At 33.9% G+C, this 14,319-nt stretch overlaps 2 protein-coding genes and 1 non-coding gene across 4 annotated transcripts; 1 reads left to right on the forward strand and 2 right to left on the reverse strand.

Moving 5' to 3' along the window:
• Positions 1-1,462: 1,462 nt before the first annotated feature.
• Positions 1,463-2,599, reverse strand: LOC131643970 (autophagy-related protein 8i-like). The gene is made up of 5 exons (XM_058914346.1): positions 2,367-2,599; positions 2,235-2,290; positions 2,081-2,133; positions 1,842-1,960; positions 1,463-1,741 (listed from the first exon to the last, which is right to left on the reverse strand). The coding sequence occupies exons 1-5, from the start codon at positions 2,404-2,406 to the stop codon at positions 1,644-1,646; spliced, it is 366 nt and encodes a 121-aa protein (XP_058770329.1). The 5' UTR covers positions 2,407-2,599; the 3' UTR covers positions 1,463-1,643.
• TRNAF-GAA (transfer RNA phenylalanine (anticodon GAA)) lies at positions 2,575-2,647 on the forward strand. The gene has a single exon. It is a non-coding gene; the product is annotated as a tRNA-Phe (tRNA).
• A 690-nt stretch (positions 2,648-3,337) lies between these two features.
• Positions 3,338-10,534, reverse strand: LOC131643968 (squamosa promoter-binding-like protein 1). Of its 2 annotated transcripts, none has more exons than XM_058914344.1 (12): positions 10,407-10,534; positions 9,852-9,946; positions 8,830-9,769; positions 8,485-8,666; positions 6,808-7,391; positions 6,361-6,435; positions 6,167-6,274; positions 5,945-6,062; positions 5,701-5,842; positions 5,391-5,535; positions 4,465-5,100; positions 3,338-4,029 (listed from the first exon to the last, which is right to left on the reverse strand). In XM_058914344.1, exons 3-12 carry the CDS (start codon positions 9,453-9,455, stop codon positions 3,580-3,582), a joined length of 3,066 nt encoding a protein of 1,021 aa, XP_058770327.1. In that variant the 5' UTR covers positions 9,456-9,769; positions 9,852-9,946; positions 10,407-10,534; the 3' UTR covers positions 3,338-3,579. The 2 variants fall into 2 exon arrangements, with proteins under 2 accessions (XP_058770327.1, XP_058770328.1); XM_058914345.1 differs by lacking the exon at positions 10,407-10,534 and adding an exon at positions 10,170-10,341.
• Positions 10,535-14,319: the final 3,785 nt, after the last annotated feature.

Here is a 14,319-nt window from a genome sequence, read left to right on the forward strand (position 1 = left end):
GGAGCTTAGACAGACTGGCACAATTTCACTCTTGCATGAAAATAAGGTTGACCCCCCCCCCCCCCCCCCCCCCCCCCACCTTCTTGGGTCTGCACACCTTACTCCAAGCAATAGGTGGTTTTCTGGTAACTCCGTCCATGCCAGACCATAAGAACGACCTGCAAATAACTTCAACTCTCTTAATCGCTTGCTTAGGTGGAGGCAACACTTACATCTAGCAATTACTACTAGCAAACAGAGTGCTTCTAATAAGATGAGTTCTACCAACAAAGTTAAGCATCCTCGAACTTCAATGCCTAATTCTATTCACCATTTTCTCTACAAGCATAAGACAACTATTCACATATAAATTTTTTACTAGTAAGAGGCATGCCAAGATACTTAAAAGGTAAGGATCCCTCCTCAAAAAATGTGACACACGGAATTTCCTGCTTGACAACGTTACCAACATTACCAAAATACACATTACATTTAGCAAGATTCATACATAACCTTGTGGGTTCAAAAAATAAACGAAAAATCCTGCATAACCAAGTGAACAAACACAATATCACCTCTAGAGAATAGGAGAATGTCATCCGCAAAACTGAGGTTGATGATTTTCAACTTCTCACATTTTGAATGAAAGTTGAAGTCAAGATTTCTAGCCATCTTTCTTAGGACTCTATGGAGATACACCATCACCAAGACAAATAAAAGATGTGACAGGGATCACCTTGTCTTAAACCACATTTAGCTTGTATATTTCTAGTGATAGAATTATTGACCTTGTACCTGTAGGAAATCGATCTCATAATGATGATGAACTTCTTAGGAAAGCTAAGCTCAGTGAGAATGTCTTCGAGAGCACTTCATTCCACACTATCATACACTTTTTGGATGTCCATCTGAATCATACACCTAAGAACCCCACTTTTAGCATTATAGTTCTTGATCGACTCATACGCGATTGTACAACAGGATATGGGGCGAAAGTCCTTAACCATACCGGCAGAATTAGATATAGGAATAATTGTCACCAAAGTATTAACAACTTTGTAAAGCCTCCCTCGAGCAAATGATTTTATACCATAAATTTATATTGATATATATCTTTCAATTATTTTAGGCAAGATGGTATTTTCTTTTAATTATACTAGTAAACATTTATTTATTTACTATTAATAACTCATGAAGAATTATCATTAAAATGCATAGTTTTTTTTATCACAACAAACTCACTGAATTTCATTCAATAAAACATGTTCAATATAAAGAGGACTCGAATTCAACCAAGAATTGACCGCCCTTGCAAGTTTTTTTAAAATGCATAGTTAATATTGGAACAAATGGTATTTTCGGAGATACATCTCTGAATTAACTTTATATTGATGCAACCAAATAGGTGAGCAGACTCTTCTCTTATTGTATTTCAATAGTACACACTTATTGTGTTTTCCTATATGGTTGGAAGATACAGATATAGTAAAAGGCCGGCTAGTAAGAGCAGTTTCATATAGATCATCAACAGTCATGAATTCTCAAAGATAGCCCAAATGGTTCAATGTTATTGGGAAGGTACATAAATAAGAATACAATACAATACAGGAATATTTACAGAGAGTTTAATAGTTGACATTATGTGCAGTATCCAACAGTTGACATTATGTGCAGCATCCAAAGGTTTTCTCCGTACTATAATACATGTAAAGAAACCCATCCTCATGCTTGAACGATCTATAAACAGAGTCCATCACACTGGCTGCAAAAACAATCACAAACACAACAACACAATGAAACAATAACAAACAAAAAACGAAAATATTAGAATAAGATTAGGAATCATAGTGCAAGTTTATTACCAGTTTGAGGTAAAGTATTCTTGACAAATACAAAAAGAGCTTTTCCAGCTGGTAAACTAAGTCTGGAACTCAAAATATGAATGAAATGCCCAACAGACAAGTCTCTTGGAACAAGATATCTATCACAATTATAACAAATTCTAAAATTATTGATACAGTTTTTTTAAGCATTTATCAAATATATGTAATCATGTTTGCCCTAATTTTTATTTATACAGATATAGTGATTCTGGTCTTACTTTTTCTTCTCCAATTCAGGTAGATCGCATTTGGAATACCGTTCCACAATCACCTGAAGAAGAAGATGATTATTATTATCAACAAAGAGCGAAAATTGAAATTCAATTGGGGGAAAACTGAAATCGAGATTTATTTAAGAGGAAAGGGACTAACGGGGATTCGATCTGGGAATTTGGCGATAATATCACGCGATTCTTCAAGCCTTTGTTCTGCAGAAACCAAAACGAGTGTTAAAATTGATGATTAAATTGGATGAATTTAAAAAGAATTAAGAATTGAACGAACCGAAAGTATACTCGTCCTGGAAACAAGAGGTTCTTCCCATTTTGGAAATTTCTTCTTCAAATTTCAGTTCAGTTCTATTAATAGATCACGTATTTATTGGTCAAGATAAATAAAATAAAAAACCCTTATCTTAGATGATGATTGTGGATAAGCACAACCTCGAAAGTAACTAGTGATATATTGGATTTATTGTATGCTCTAAGCACAAGCGGGGATAGCTCAGTTGGGAGAGCGTCAGACTGAAGATCTGAAGGTCGCGTGTTCGATCCACGCTCACCGCAATTTCTTTATTTTATCGTTTTGGGCTTGTATGAGAGGTAACGTATTTGATAAACATTTTTGCCTTTTCGTGTCTCTTATTGTTACTTTCATAGCATCGTTTATCAACATCACTTTCATCTCTGGCACGAGGTCAGACACCACACGTGCTTTCTAGTTTAGGTTTTAATATCTTATGTAATATATGGGGTCCTTTTTCACGTTAATACATTCTTTCTATCATAGTAAAGATATTCACACCAAACCTCTTGAGTTGAAACACCTAGACAAATAGGACTGTTGGACATAAACATCAACGCATCCTAAATATTGCTCGTGGTCTATTATTTCAATCTAATCTTCCCATTGTTTTTTTAGAATCATAATGTAACTTATGTTGTTTTTATCATGAATTTACTTCCTTCAAAAATCTTGGACAATAAACACTCATAATTGATTTTGCACAACAAAAATCCTGGTTTAAGGGTTTTTGGTTCTCTGTTATGCTTCAACACTCACTGCTCATAGAACTTAATTTCAATCTAGAGCTAGAAAACCATATACTTAGGACACAAAGATGGTGTTAAAGGCTACATTATTTATGACTTGCATACTCATGAATTATTTCTTTCAAGATATGCTTTTATGAGAATGTTTTTTTTTTTATTATTTCATGGCACTAATAACCAATTTTCAATGAATACTACTGAATATTCCATACAAATATTATAGTTAAATTACGAAGGATCTAACAAATTGAGTTTTAACAACAGAGTTTTTCACATTCATTTTACAAGTATGTCCACAGAAGGATAATAAATAGGAGTAAGTAAATAATATTTGCACAATTTACCCAATACATAGAAAAGAACCAGTCCTAAATCTCGGTCATTTAGTTTATGAACACATCCATACATGACCTATCAAGTTTTATTAGTTGCAAATCAATGAAACCTTAACTTGTCCCGAACTCCAATGATTCCCATCTGAAGGGACGGAACATGTATAGAACTTCAGGTGAGCTTTTGAACAGGAGAGCAACACAAACACAGACTGCTGCTATGGCCACCATAGAGAGCATTGCAGGTCTGTATACCATAGACCTCCCTACTGCAGTTCTACAAGAAATTTTAGTATCACAAAGTTTACACTGCCCATGGCCACGTTTTACTTCAGCTTTTCCAATCTCAAATCCAGTGAGAGACTCGATTTGCTTCTGCTTCTGGTTTGTATTGCCCTCTGTCTGATTGCTAGGGATCTCGACTACCACATGAGCTGCTACTTGTCTCTTGTTAATTTTTCTCTGCACCAAGTGAATGTAAGTATAATGGCCACGTAATCGTGCATAATCTTCAGGTGTGGAGCCTGTGCTGTCACGGGCATTCTTCCATGCTTCAATTCCCACCTGTAATGAAAAAACTGTTATCAATGCTGCGCTATGGAATGCATGATGTACTATATTTCCAAAAGGACAAAATTAGGGGGGAATGGGGTTGAGGGGTTCATAATTCTACTCATTCACACAAGACACGGTACTGTATCGAACATGAGAAGTCAGACAGTTTTAGTCATCAAAATAGTTTGGCAGGTCATCCAGCAATTTAAAAATGATTCAAATGTCCCTAGCAGTAGATAAATGTGACAATAAGTCAAATAATTAAAGTTGTACAAGTTATAAGCTGGATTCAGATATGATAACTCATGGAGTAAACCAGAGAGCTAAATGCAGCTTTGTAAATATTAAAAAAGAGCTAGATGGAGCGAAGATCCAAATAAAACCAACAAGAAAATCTCCAACATATTCTTATAGTGATATAAGTTACAGTGGCAGAAATTTTACCATGCTAGGATCATTAGTAAGAGCATCCAGTACATCCTCAGAACCATCTTTTCCCGCTGCTATATGGAGTGGTGTCAAACCAGCAGGACCAACAGCATTCGGTCTAAACAAGAAGCTTAGAGTCTCTCCATCACCTAGTGCCTTGACTTCGGGTCTTAGTTCATCAGATGTATTTTTAGGAACATATCTCAAAAGCAACTCCACTAACTGCTTGCTATTTCTCCTTACGGCTCTGTGAAGGAGGCCCATCTCTGTAAGTGCTTGATACAGGGTAGGGTGATCTCCTTTGTTCACAGTTTCATCAAGCAGTATGTTCAACAGTTTTTTCACCACTGCACACCAATCATGGTCCATGGAAAACTCCATAAGCCAAGTGAACCGTTCTAATGGAAAGAGATCTACATCGGAATTCAAGTGAACCATCCTATATTTCAATTGACTTCTGTGAAGAAGCCAGCCCATTTCATGAATGAAATCCATAGCTTGACTTTTGGCTTTAATTTTTCCAGTCCTTTCAATATCTGGAGCAGTTTCACTTAGTTCTAGTAAAGGCTCAAGCACACGAATCTCTGAGCAAACATCCTCCTCTGCAACTATGAAAGGAAAAAAGCTGCTACTCAAACCCTGGTCCTCAATCTAACAAATTAAAAAAGGAAGTAGAAAGCTTAGGCTCAGCAACATAGAATTGGGGCAGGAGTGCTTATTTTCTATAAAAAAATACAACACTAGAAAATGGATGCATTCAAATTTAAAGACAACTTATAAGTTAGGATATCCTTGACACTCAGCAGTAATCAACGTGTGAAAGTGTACCAAAAAAGTTTAAAATGGGTAAAAGAGGAAATTATCCCCTCACTTAATAACAACTAGCCTGTATTCCCTGCCTACTTTTTCTCTGTAGATAATTTGTGAGTGAAGAAAAGCACCTCAATAAATCCTCTTCCATTCGTCACAGGGACTGAACAAGAAAATTGAATGCACTGAAGTTCATCGAGCTCCTTGGAGCATTGATCTGTTGACTCATGAGCATCTTCACACACCAGATAGTTTCCTTCTAAAGCACACATTAACCTAAGGACAAGTGTAAGGGTCATATGAACACCAGTCCAATAAAAAATCATATATTTAAACAAAATCCTGGAACTCGAGAGTAGGTCCAAGTCACATTACAAGTTAGCATTTAATTTAGCTACCAACAAGCAAAGGATTGACAAGTCACAAAGCAACAGAGACTACCTTGTGGCAGGGCGCATTAGGTTGACACCTTTAACTGAAAATTGAGCTCTCTTTGATGCTGGTACAGCAATTGGACTAACAGTCCAAATCTTGCTATAATTTCTGCTTCTAGAAGGTAGTGATGTATCTATTACAACTTGACCTGCACCATAAAAATAAAAGTAAGAAACCTAGTCATATAAATAAATTTTTGACTCATGTTAATTTGACCCCTAAGAACTACAGCAGAGACATGAGAAGAGACCATTGAAAATGAATGCCATTTGATGCTGCACCCTGAAATGAACCCATCCACTTCTCCAAAATGTATCATCTGAGACATCCAGCAGCTTACTCAAACTGGAAGTCAAATCACAGCACAGCTGCAAAAAAGTAATCAAGTCATCTAAGGTAAGGATTGTTACAAGTTAGCAGAAATAACTGCCGACGTATACAAGTTAATAGTCTTGGAAGGAAAAAAACTTACATCGTCCCACACAGCCTCAGCCTGACGCAGATAAATAGTCAAAACAATACAACCAGGTCGTATGTAGCTCTCAATATCGGTAGGACTGTGGGATAACCAATCAAGAATCTGCCAATTGAAACCCTCAGTATGATTAAATTTCAGAAAAATAAAATGAGAAGTTACTCTTAGCTGCTGTAGAAAACTTAAAATACCTGTGCTCTAAGTACAAGAGGAAATTCATTTGGCTCTTTACCAAAGAGCTTAAAAACAATCCGGTCTGTACGGCTCTGAATGGAGGAAACAAAAAACTAACAGTTAAATGACGGTAGTCTCAAATGCTCGATTTATATAAATTTAATGCAAAAAGTATTGTCCAACAGCAAGGCTATCAAAACGGGAAATGATCACCAATCTTTGTTGATTTATTCTAGAGTATTTTCCACTAAATATCCTATTTTATTTACATATTTGGCACGCAGTTTGAGTTTGATCAAAACAATAAAAGGAGCAAGTGCTCGAATTTCACAACAATGAAAGAAGGAATAGAGCAAGCAATTGAGAAGAAACCATAGGACTCATGCAAACACACCAATCAAAGATAATAGAGAAAAGCATGAGTAAAATAGCAAATTTAAAATAATGCAGCAAAACAAACACACCTGAGGTTCTCCACTAGAACTAGAAGGGGACTGGGCAGATGCAGAATCTGAATTTCCACTTGTTTGAGGTGGACTTGACTGATGAGAATCTTGTTGTGTCCATGGATAATCAACAGAGCTAGTGCCAATATTTGTAGAAACTGGCAATATTTCTAGATCTTCCATGCCATCATCTGAGTCAATATATATGTCATTCAAATCAAAATTATTCATCTTTATTTGTGCACTACTATCTCTGACTTCTGAGTAAATCGGAGGACTGTTTGAAATGCTGGGCTTTATTGAAGATACGAGCTGATGATCAACGGTGCTAGCATCATGAGCATGCATCATTTCTTGTTGCCTTTTATTCATAGATAAAGTTTGGTGTTGTGCTATAACAGTTGGAGAGCCTTGAGAACCATTGGAGAATAAAGCTGACACCATCTCTGACTTCCTAGAAGAATCCCCTTCTCTCAACAAAATCTCTTGTTCCTGCAAAAGATTTGACAAGTTCTTGCTACCTTGCTCATCATTCTGACTAGCAAGACTCCTTAGAAGATGAGTTAGAAGATCCTGATCTGTAGGCTGATCTGACCTGTCAGCTGTAATTAATCTAAAATGTCAGTATATATCCCAAGAAAACCTCCGTCATAACATAAATAGGAATCAAAGGAAGAGAAGATGTGAGAATATTCTTATTAAGCAAACATACATATCATCATTCGATCCCAAATGTCATTCTATTCTAGCCATATGATGCAATAACTAAGTGCCTCGTTGTTATAAAAATAATCAGTCTCATAAAGCATAAGTTTGCCACATCACACAAGATTGACTCTTACACATGAAATTTTTACAATTCCTAAAAATTGATTGCATGTCAATTGCTGAAACATGTGTATTATTCTCAAAAGGACGAGAACAAAATTTATAGTATTATTTTCAGTATAAGAGCTTATTAACATTGTAACCCCCATATAGATGATGACAACTCATGTTAGTTGTTAGGAGTCTCAAATTGGATGAGTTAAAGCCTTAATATATGTTTATAAATGGAGTCGGTCTTCACCTTACATGTTGGTTTTGTAGGGTTTAGACCCAACTCAAATTTTAAGATAATACCCCACTCTATCCAAGATATGTTGGACCACCTACTATCAGGTTACTGTTATCAGTTCACTTGTGTTACACGCCAGATTTCCAGTTTAAGACATGAGGAGTGGTCTCATGTGAGGGCATTTTTCTTGCCCTCTTCTAAACTGTTATTTCAAGCCTTTTCGTCTTGGAGACTAAAATATTCTATGATATAAACCAATCTAGGCATCCTATTTTATAATTCTTTAAAACCGACAATAGAAAAAAGGGATGGACAAAAATTGAAACTAACTCTTTGTACCCGTCCTGTTTTCCATTTGACACGCTATTTTTCATAGAAATCATGTGAACTACCTAAATCAAACTCATCAACATGATATGAAATAGAAACTTGAGGAAGAAGATAATTTCTTCCATGCATTTTAATGAAGAAGCAATGTGTTGGCCTAGTTTGAACTTATAATTGGTTTTGTATGATAAATCATACAAACTACTATATGTACAGGTGTAAATTAACACCATGACTATTCTTATTTCAAATCCATTCATCTCAGCTCTAGTTACAAAGATAATGATTTAAAGAAATCAAGAAATACTTACAATGCATATTTGAAAGTATCTTCAATAAACTTATCAAGAGATAACTACTGGTCTGATCATCATTTGTAGGACTTCCATTAGGAACAGCTTCATGATTTGCTTTCCTTCTCCGTTTATTATGGCCAGCCAAGCGTCTTCGACAGCTTCTCTTTCCTTCATCGAACTCTTGAAGTAAGTGAAACCTATTGAAGGAGTTAAAGAATGTCATGCAAAGTGTTATTCACATTTCAGCTATCTGTTACACTTAGGAATTGTAATTTAACTAATAGCAACAGTATTTATTTCTTTTACACATAATTATCAACTAAAGCAAAAACAGAAAACAATCAATAAGAAAAAAATTACCTACTACACTGTTGACAAAACCTCTGCATTGCATTCCCCACAAGTGCCTTACTAGCCTTAGAATGCATCTCACAAACTTTATGCCGTCTGTGATAATCCTTACCTCTGCTCAGATCTGCACCACAATCTTTAACCTGACAAACAGCTCGATTCGAAGTACCTCCAGCTACTTTGCTTTTCTTCCCACTCATACCATCCCAGCTTGCAATCTCCCTTTCCACCACCGGTGAAGCACGTCCTGCAAGATTTAAGCTAAGGGCACCAGCTTCCTCATTCAAACCATCATCTTCCAGAACAATAACTCTCCTTTTCCTCTCCCCTTCCTTGTTCCTTTTATGATTCTCAACATCTCCTTCCTCAGAGCATGAAGAAGAGGTGTTAGAGGAACCCCCAGCCACGGGGATCCCAGACCCAATAGGGAAAAACTGTTGTCCCACTCTCAGACTATCCACTCTCAGACTATCCACCGGCACCGGATTCACACGGCTAGCTATAAACAAATCACCATCCCATCTCCAATCATTCAAACTCCACTCTCTAGCTCTCTTCCCCATACTACTCAAATCAGATGAACCACCAACAACACCATAAAAATTATAACCCTCAGCACCCAATCTAGCTTCCATGATCACAATTCACAATTAAAAACTCTCAATCTTAATTCTTAACCTAATTATTACTCCTCATCACAAATAATCAACCCTAAATTCAGTTAAAAGTACAAAATCAATTAATTCAACAACACAAATCAAAGTCACCAAGCTTCAATTCATCCCCAACAGTCCAAAAAGAGCACACGCACGCAACCATGATTCCAATTAAGAGCAATCCACATAATCAAGTACAACTCTACAAGCAACAAATCATCAACTCTTCCAATTTCTCAAATCAAATACTCTGTAACAGAAACCTAGCTGAGGTCAAATCAAGCTCTTCCTTCCTATATTCAAAAAGAATAATTAAAAAAAAAAAGATTAAGTTAAAATTGAACAACAAATTGATGAAAACGTAAAGTCTCATACTGAGCAAGATGTACGTCAGAGAGGTAAAGCTGGAAGCAAGCAGATCGGCGGCGAGTGAATGTCGAAAATTGCAGTACGTAAATGGCCAACAGGTTCTGTGAACGGAAACGGCGTTATTGTTGATGATGTCGAATTAGTACGTTTCAAATGTTGTTTATTTTTATTTTCGTTTAGGGAGAAAGAAAGAAAGAAAAGAACGGTGTGATGGTATATTCTGTTATAGAGCACTACTTACACAGCACATAGGTACACAAATTAAAAGAAACTTGCAAAAAAAAATTTAGAAAAATATTAAATAGGAGTAGGAAATTGACTAACTAATTCTGTTAAAGTTGTTAACTGCTTTGTTTCAGGAGTTCAGTTAATAATTGTGCAGAGATATTACAGTATTATTAAGTTAAATCAACTCAATTGTTAATTATACAGAGAAATCTATTGCAGGAGCGCGGGTTCAAATACGTGAACTTCTTCGGGGTTAAGGATTGGAAATAGTACACTCCACCGGCTTGAAAGTGGTGGGGCAGTAGAGCACACTGCGTGTCTGTAGCACTTTACCTTATGGGATGAGGACCCAAAAAAAGATGCCATTTGTTGGCGTAGATCCACACATTGCTCAAACTTACACTACAAATTCTCTGTATCTTAGGTTAGATTACTCACACCGCGTTTTCGTTAAGTAAACGTCACATTCCTCCACTTCTTTCTTTGCTCTGTTTTTTTCCCTATCACCACATGCATATTGCCAACCCCAACCCAACCGCGTGTGACCACAACACGACACTATCTTTTACTCTCATTATTAAATTGATTGTATATCATATGATGACACTTTTCATCGCAAGCTTTGTTAGGACCGGACAATCGGTCTCTTCGGATCGGTTTCGATAGTACTCTCTCCGTCTCATAATAAGTGTTTTATTTGCACTTTTTTCATGTCTCACAATAAATGTCTCTTTAGAAAACCAATGCAATATTTATTAATTTTTTCCACTACTATACTCCTATTTATTAACTTTCACGTTTTTCAACTACTCTACTACCTATAAAAAATAAGGATACCTTAGTAAATGTTATTAACTTTATCAATCAAACCAACACATCCAATAATTTTCTTAAGAACCGCGCAAAACTCAAATAGGACACTTATTATGAGACGGAGGGAGTAAAATTTAAATTTAATATAAATTACGATTTTATTTTTAAGGTCTAATTTCGACCGATAATTTTTTATATTTGGCAGATTTGATTAACTCGGTTTGACAAATAAATCAGATTGATTTAGTCGACTTAATATTTATTAATTAAATTTATAAAAATAATTCATCATTTATAAAATTTACATACATTTAATTTTTAATAATTTTTTTAAAAAATTCAAAATTTGAGAATAAGCTAATGAAAAAGTATTCTTTATTATTGAAAAAAATTAATATTATGTGATAATATTTTAAATATCATATGTTAACTTAATTATAGTCATATTTTAAAGCACAAATTAAATTATAATAAAAATTTCATGTTATTTAGTCTCGTGATTACACAATGACACAATTAAATTATAAAAAAAATAATAATCTTTATAACATTATGAATCTGAGTCAATCATATGATAATAAAAATAAATAAAATAAATATTAATTAAGTTCGGTTGATTTCAGTTTTCTTCGAATTCAAAATAATCATTTGAGTCCGATCAAAATAATCTTATACTATCCAAATTAAGCAAGTAAATCAACCCGGCTCCCGACCTAATCCGTTAAGCAAGTGAAAAAATTACTATTATGCAATAATATTTTAAATATCATTTGATGTTAATTTAACTATCATCTTATTTTAAAGCACAAATTAAATTATATTAAAAATTCCATGTTCCATATGTAGTCTTGTGATTACACAATGACATAATTAAATTATAAAAAAAATAATAATCTTTATAACAAATGAATCTCATTTTTATACTTAGTCAATCATATGATAATAAAAATAAATAAAATAAATATTAATTAGATTCGATCGAGTTCAGTTTTCTTCGGTTCAAAATAATCATTAAGCTCGACCAAAATAATCTTATACTATCCAAATTAAGCAAGTGAATCAATGAGCCAATCTGTTCAAATTTGTCCACATAGTGTAATGTGATTTTTTTTAAGGCTAATGGAATTGTATTAGGCAACATATAAATCTTAGTTATTGAGATTAATGTTTTCCTAATACTACTTTAATAAAGTTTCTCTTCATTGTGTCATTATTAGCAATCTTTCACATGCTTTGATACTACTTACCGTCCAATGCTCTTTGACACTACTTTTACATTACAGACAATCAACGTCTATGTGGATTATGGCCAAGAGATTCGTGTATAAGAGGCGAAAATAACGCTAACTGATTAGAAATAACACAAACTAGTTTAATAAAGAAAAAAGTGAATATTCATGTAACCTTTGAATATGTTGGCTACATGTGCACAATACTATTGAATAATATATTTATTTATTTACACTGACAGTATAATAAAAAGAAATTTTAAAAAATTATTGATTTATAATTGTTTATTTTAATACATAAATATAAATAAATATTATTAAATTAAATTAAATATCAATACTTAACAGTCATTTAATTCAACTGATACATACAAGTTGAAGTATTAAATATAAATATTTTCTAGTTGTTAATTAATCCTTATTTTGTATTGGTTAAATTACTTTTTTGATCTTTTTATTTTAATATATTTATAAAATTAGTTTCTCTATTTCAATATCAAGCCATTTAGCGATTTTTTTTATATAGATCTAAAAATAGTGATATGTCATATTTCAAACATGACATACGATCTCATGATCAACATCAAGAAAAATGCAAGAAAATTTTGTATGTAATTTGTTTTTAATTTTATTTTTTAAAATTTAATTAATGATATGTAAATGATTAATTCATGTGAATGATTAAATAAAAATCCAAGTAGCTTAAATACATTTTTGGTCCCTATAAGTTAGTGAGATTTTAATTTTTGTACATGTAAGTTTATTTTTTGTCTAAGTCCTTATATTTTACTTCCGCGTTCGTTTTAGTCCCTAAAATCAAAATCCGTAAAAATTTCGTAGGAAAATCCGCAGGAAACCTGCAAATTTTTCTACGAATTTTGACTTTAAGGATTAAACCGCGAGCAAAAAGCATAATAAACTTACAAGGACGAAAATCAAAAACTGGTTAACTTACAGGGACCAAAAGTGCATTTAAGCCAACCTAAATTATGTAATTTTAAAATGGAGGATCAATTCCATAAATTATAACTAAATATAAAATATTTTTTGAAAAATTCAAAATTATTATTTTTAAAATGATGATTACATCTATATATCTATAATAATTATATTCATTTAAAAAGTCTCAATTATTCCATTGTTAAATTTTTTTTTTATATATATTAATATCCTTACTTGTAAATAGTTTTCTCTCACTTTTTCTCCTTCAGTAAAATAAGAATGTTCTGGTTAAGAAAACATATAGACAAAGAAAATAAAGGTGTTAATTCTCTGCTTTTATGATTGTCATTAATTTTATTAAACAAATTAGGCAGCAATATGTTAAGTAGGAGAGGGGTTTCTCATATCTAGGAGGTTTCTAGGTAGAAGTTGCACTAGCTAGGGATTAAGTGAGAAGTTGTAAACCGGAGGTTGTTTAGTTTCGAATTGATACTGCTAATTATGGATTTCCTTCCTGGCTTGGTAGCCTCCATAGTAGGTGTTATTGTACACTCAACAGGGTTAACAATTATGTGTGTTCAATTACTTTTCAGCATTGCTTTAAGTCATGTTTACCTTGTCATTGTATATTGTTCAGAGATCAATGTCTCGACATCTCTTAGAACATCTGAGATCTGAATACCAGAATTTCAAAAGGGACGTAGCCTCGTACATGTTTTTCACAAATTGTTTTGCTCTTTGACTCGGGTACTCCAGTTATATAGGAAGATGTATGAATTTTACGACCTCAAATACAATGTAAGAGTCCACTATTTATAGTACTTTAAAGATAACTGTCGACAACAGTTAATCCCTAAAAGTTCGGACACGATTTCCACTACTTGAACCTTCATGTTCTGACTTGCTTTCCTGCATCTTCAGAGAGGTGACTGTTAAGGAACTGGACATCATGCTGATAACCGTACTTCAACGTGCTTTGAACTTCCCAACCGCCTTCAAGCCTAACTAACTCTGCTCCCATAGCATTTTTTGAAGTGCTTCCTTACTTGCCTGATATTTGGACTCATAAAATTATTTTAAGTCCTTGTCAACTGGTGACCTTGTCGAGTCTAACCATTATGTCGAAAATCCCTTTTTTCAAAATTTCGGACATGTTTAGAGGAGAGAGTTATCATAATCTTATGGATCTATTCTTGAGATTCTTCCAAACCAAGCTTACCAAGTTTCGACGAACGCTTCTGGGTCGACGTATCTAATAAGTT

This window comes from Vicia villosa, linkage group LG1 (genome assembly GCF_029867415.1).
Source record: "Vicia villosa cultivar HV-30 ecotype Madison, WI linkage group LG1, Vvil1.0, whole genome shotgun sequence".
Lineage (NCBI taxonomy): Eukaryota > Viridiplantae > Streptophyta > Magnoliopsida > Fabales > Fabaceae > Vicia > Vicia villosa.

Excerpts from the sequence above, each read along its gene's own strand:
- LOC131643970 (XM_058914346.1), bottom strand. The coding sequence starts at position 2,406 with ATGGGAAGAACCTCTTGTTTCCAGGACGAGTATACTTTCG. Across the intron at positions 2,291-2,366 it reads CCAGGACGAGTATACTTTCG|AACAAAGGCTTGAAGAATCG; the intron begins GTTCGTTCAATT and ends TGGTTTCTGCAG. Across the intron at positions 1,742-1,841 it reads GAATACTTTACCTCAAACTG|CCAGTGTGATGGACTCTGTT; the intron begins GTAATAAACTTG and ends TTGTTTTTGCAG.
- LOC131643968 (XM_058914344.1), bottom strand. The coding sequence starts at position 9,455 with ATGGAAGCTAGATTGGGTGCTGAGGGTTATAATTTTTATGGTGTTGTT. Across the intron at positions 7,392-8,484 it reads GATACTTTCAAATATGCATT|CTGACAGGTCAGATCAGCCT; the intron begins GTAAGTATTTCT and ends GATTAATTACAG. Across the intron at positions 4,030-4,464 it reads TTACTAATGATCCTAGCATG|GTGGGAATTGAAGCATGGAA; the intron begins GTAAAATTTCTG and ends TTTTCATTACAG.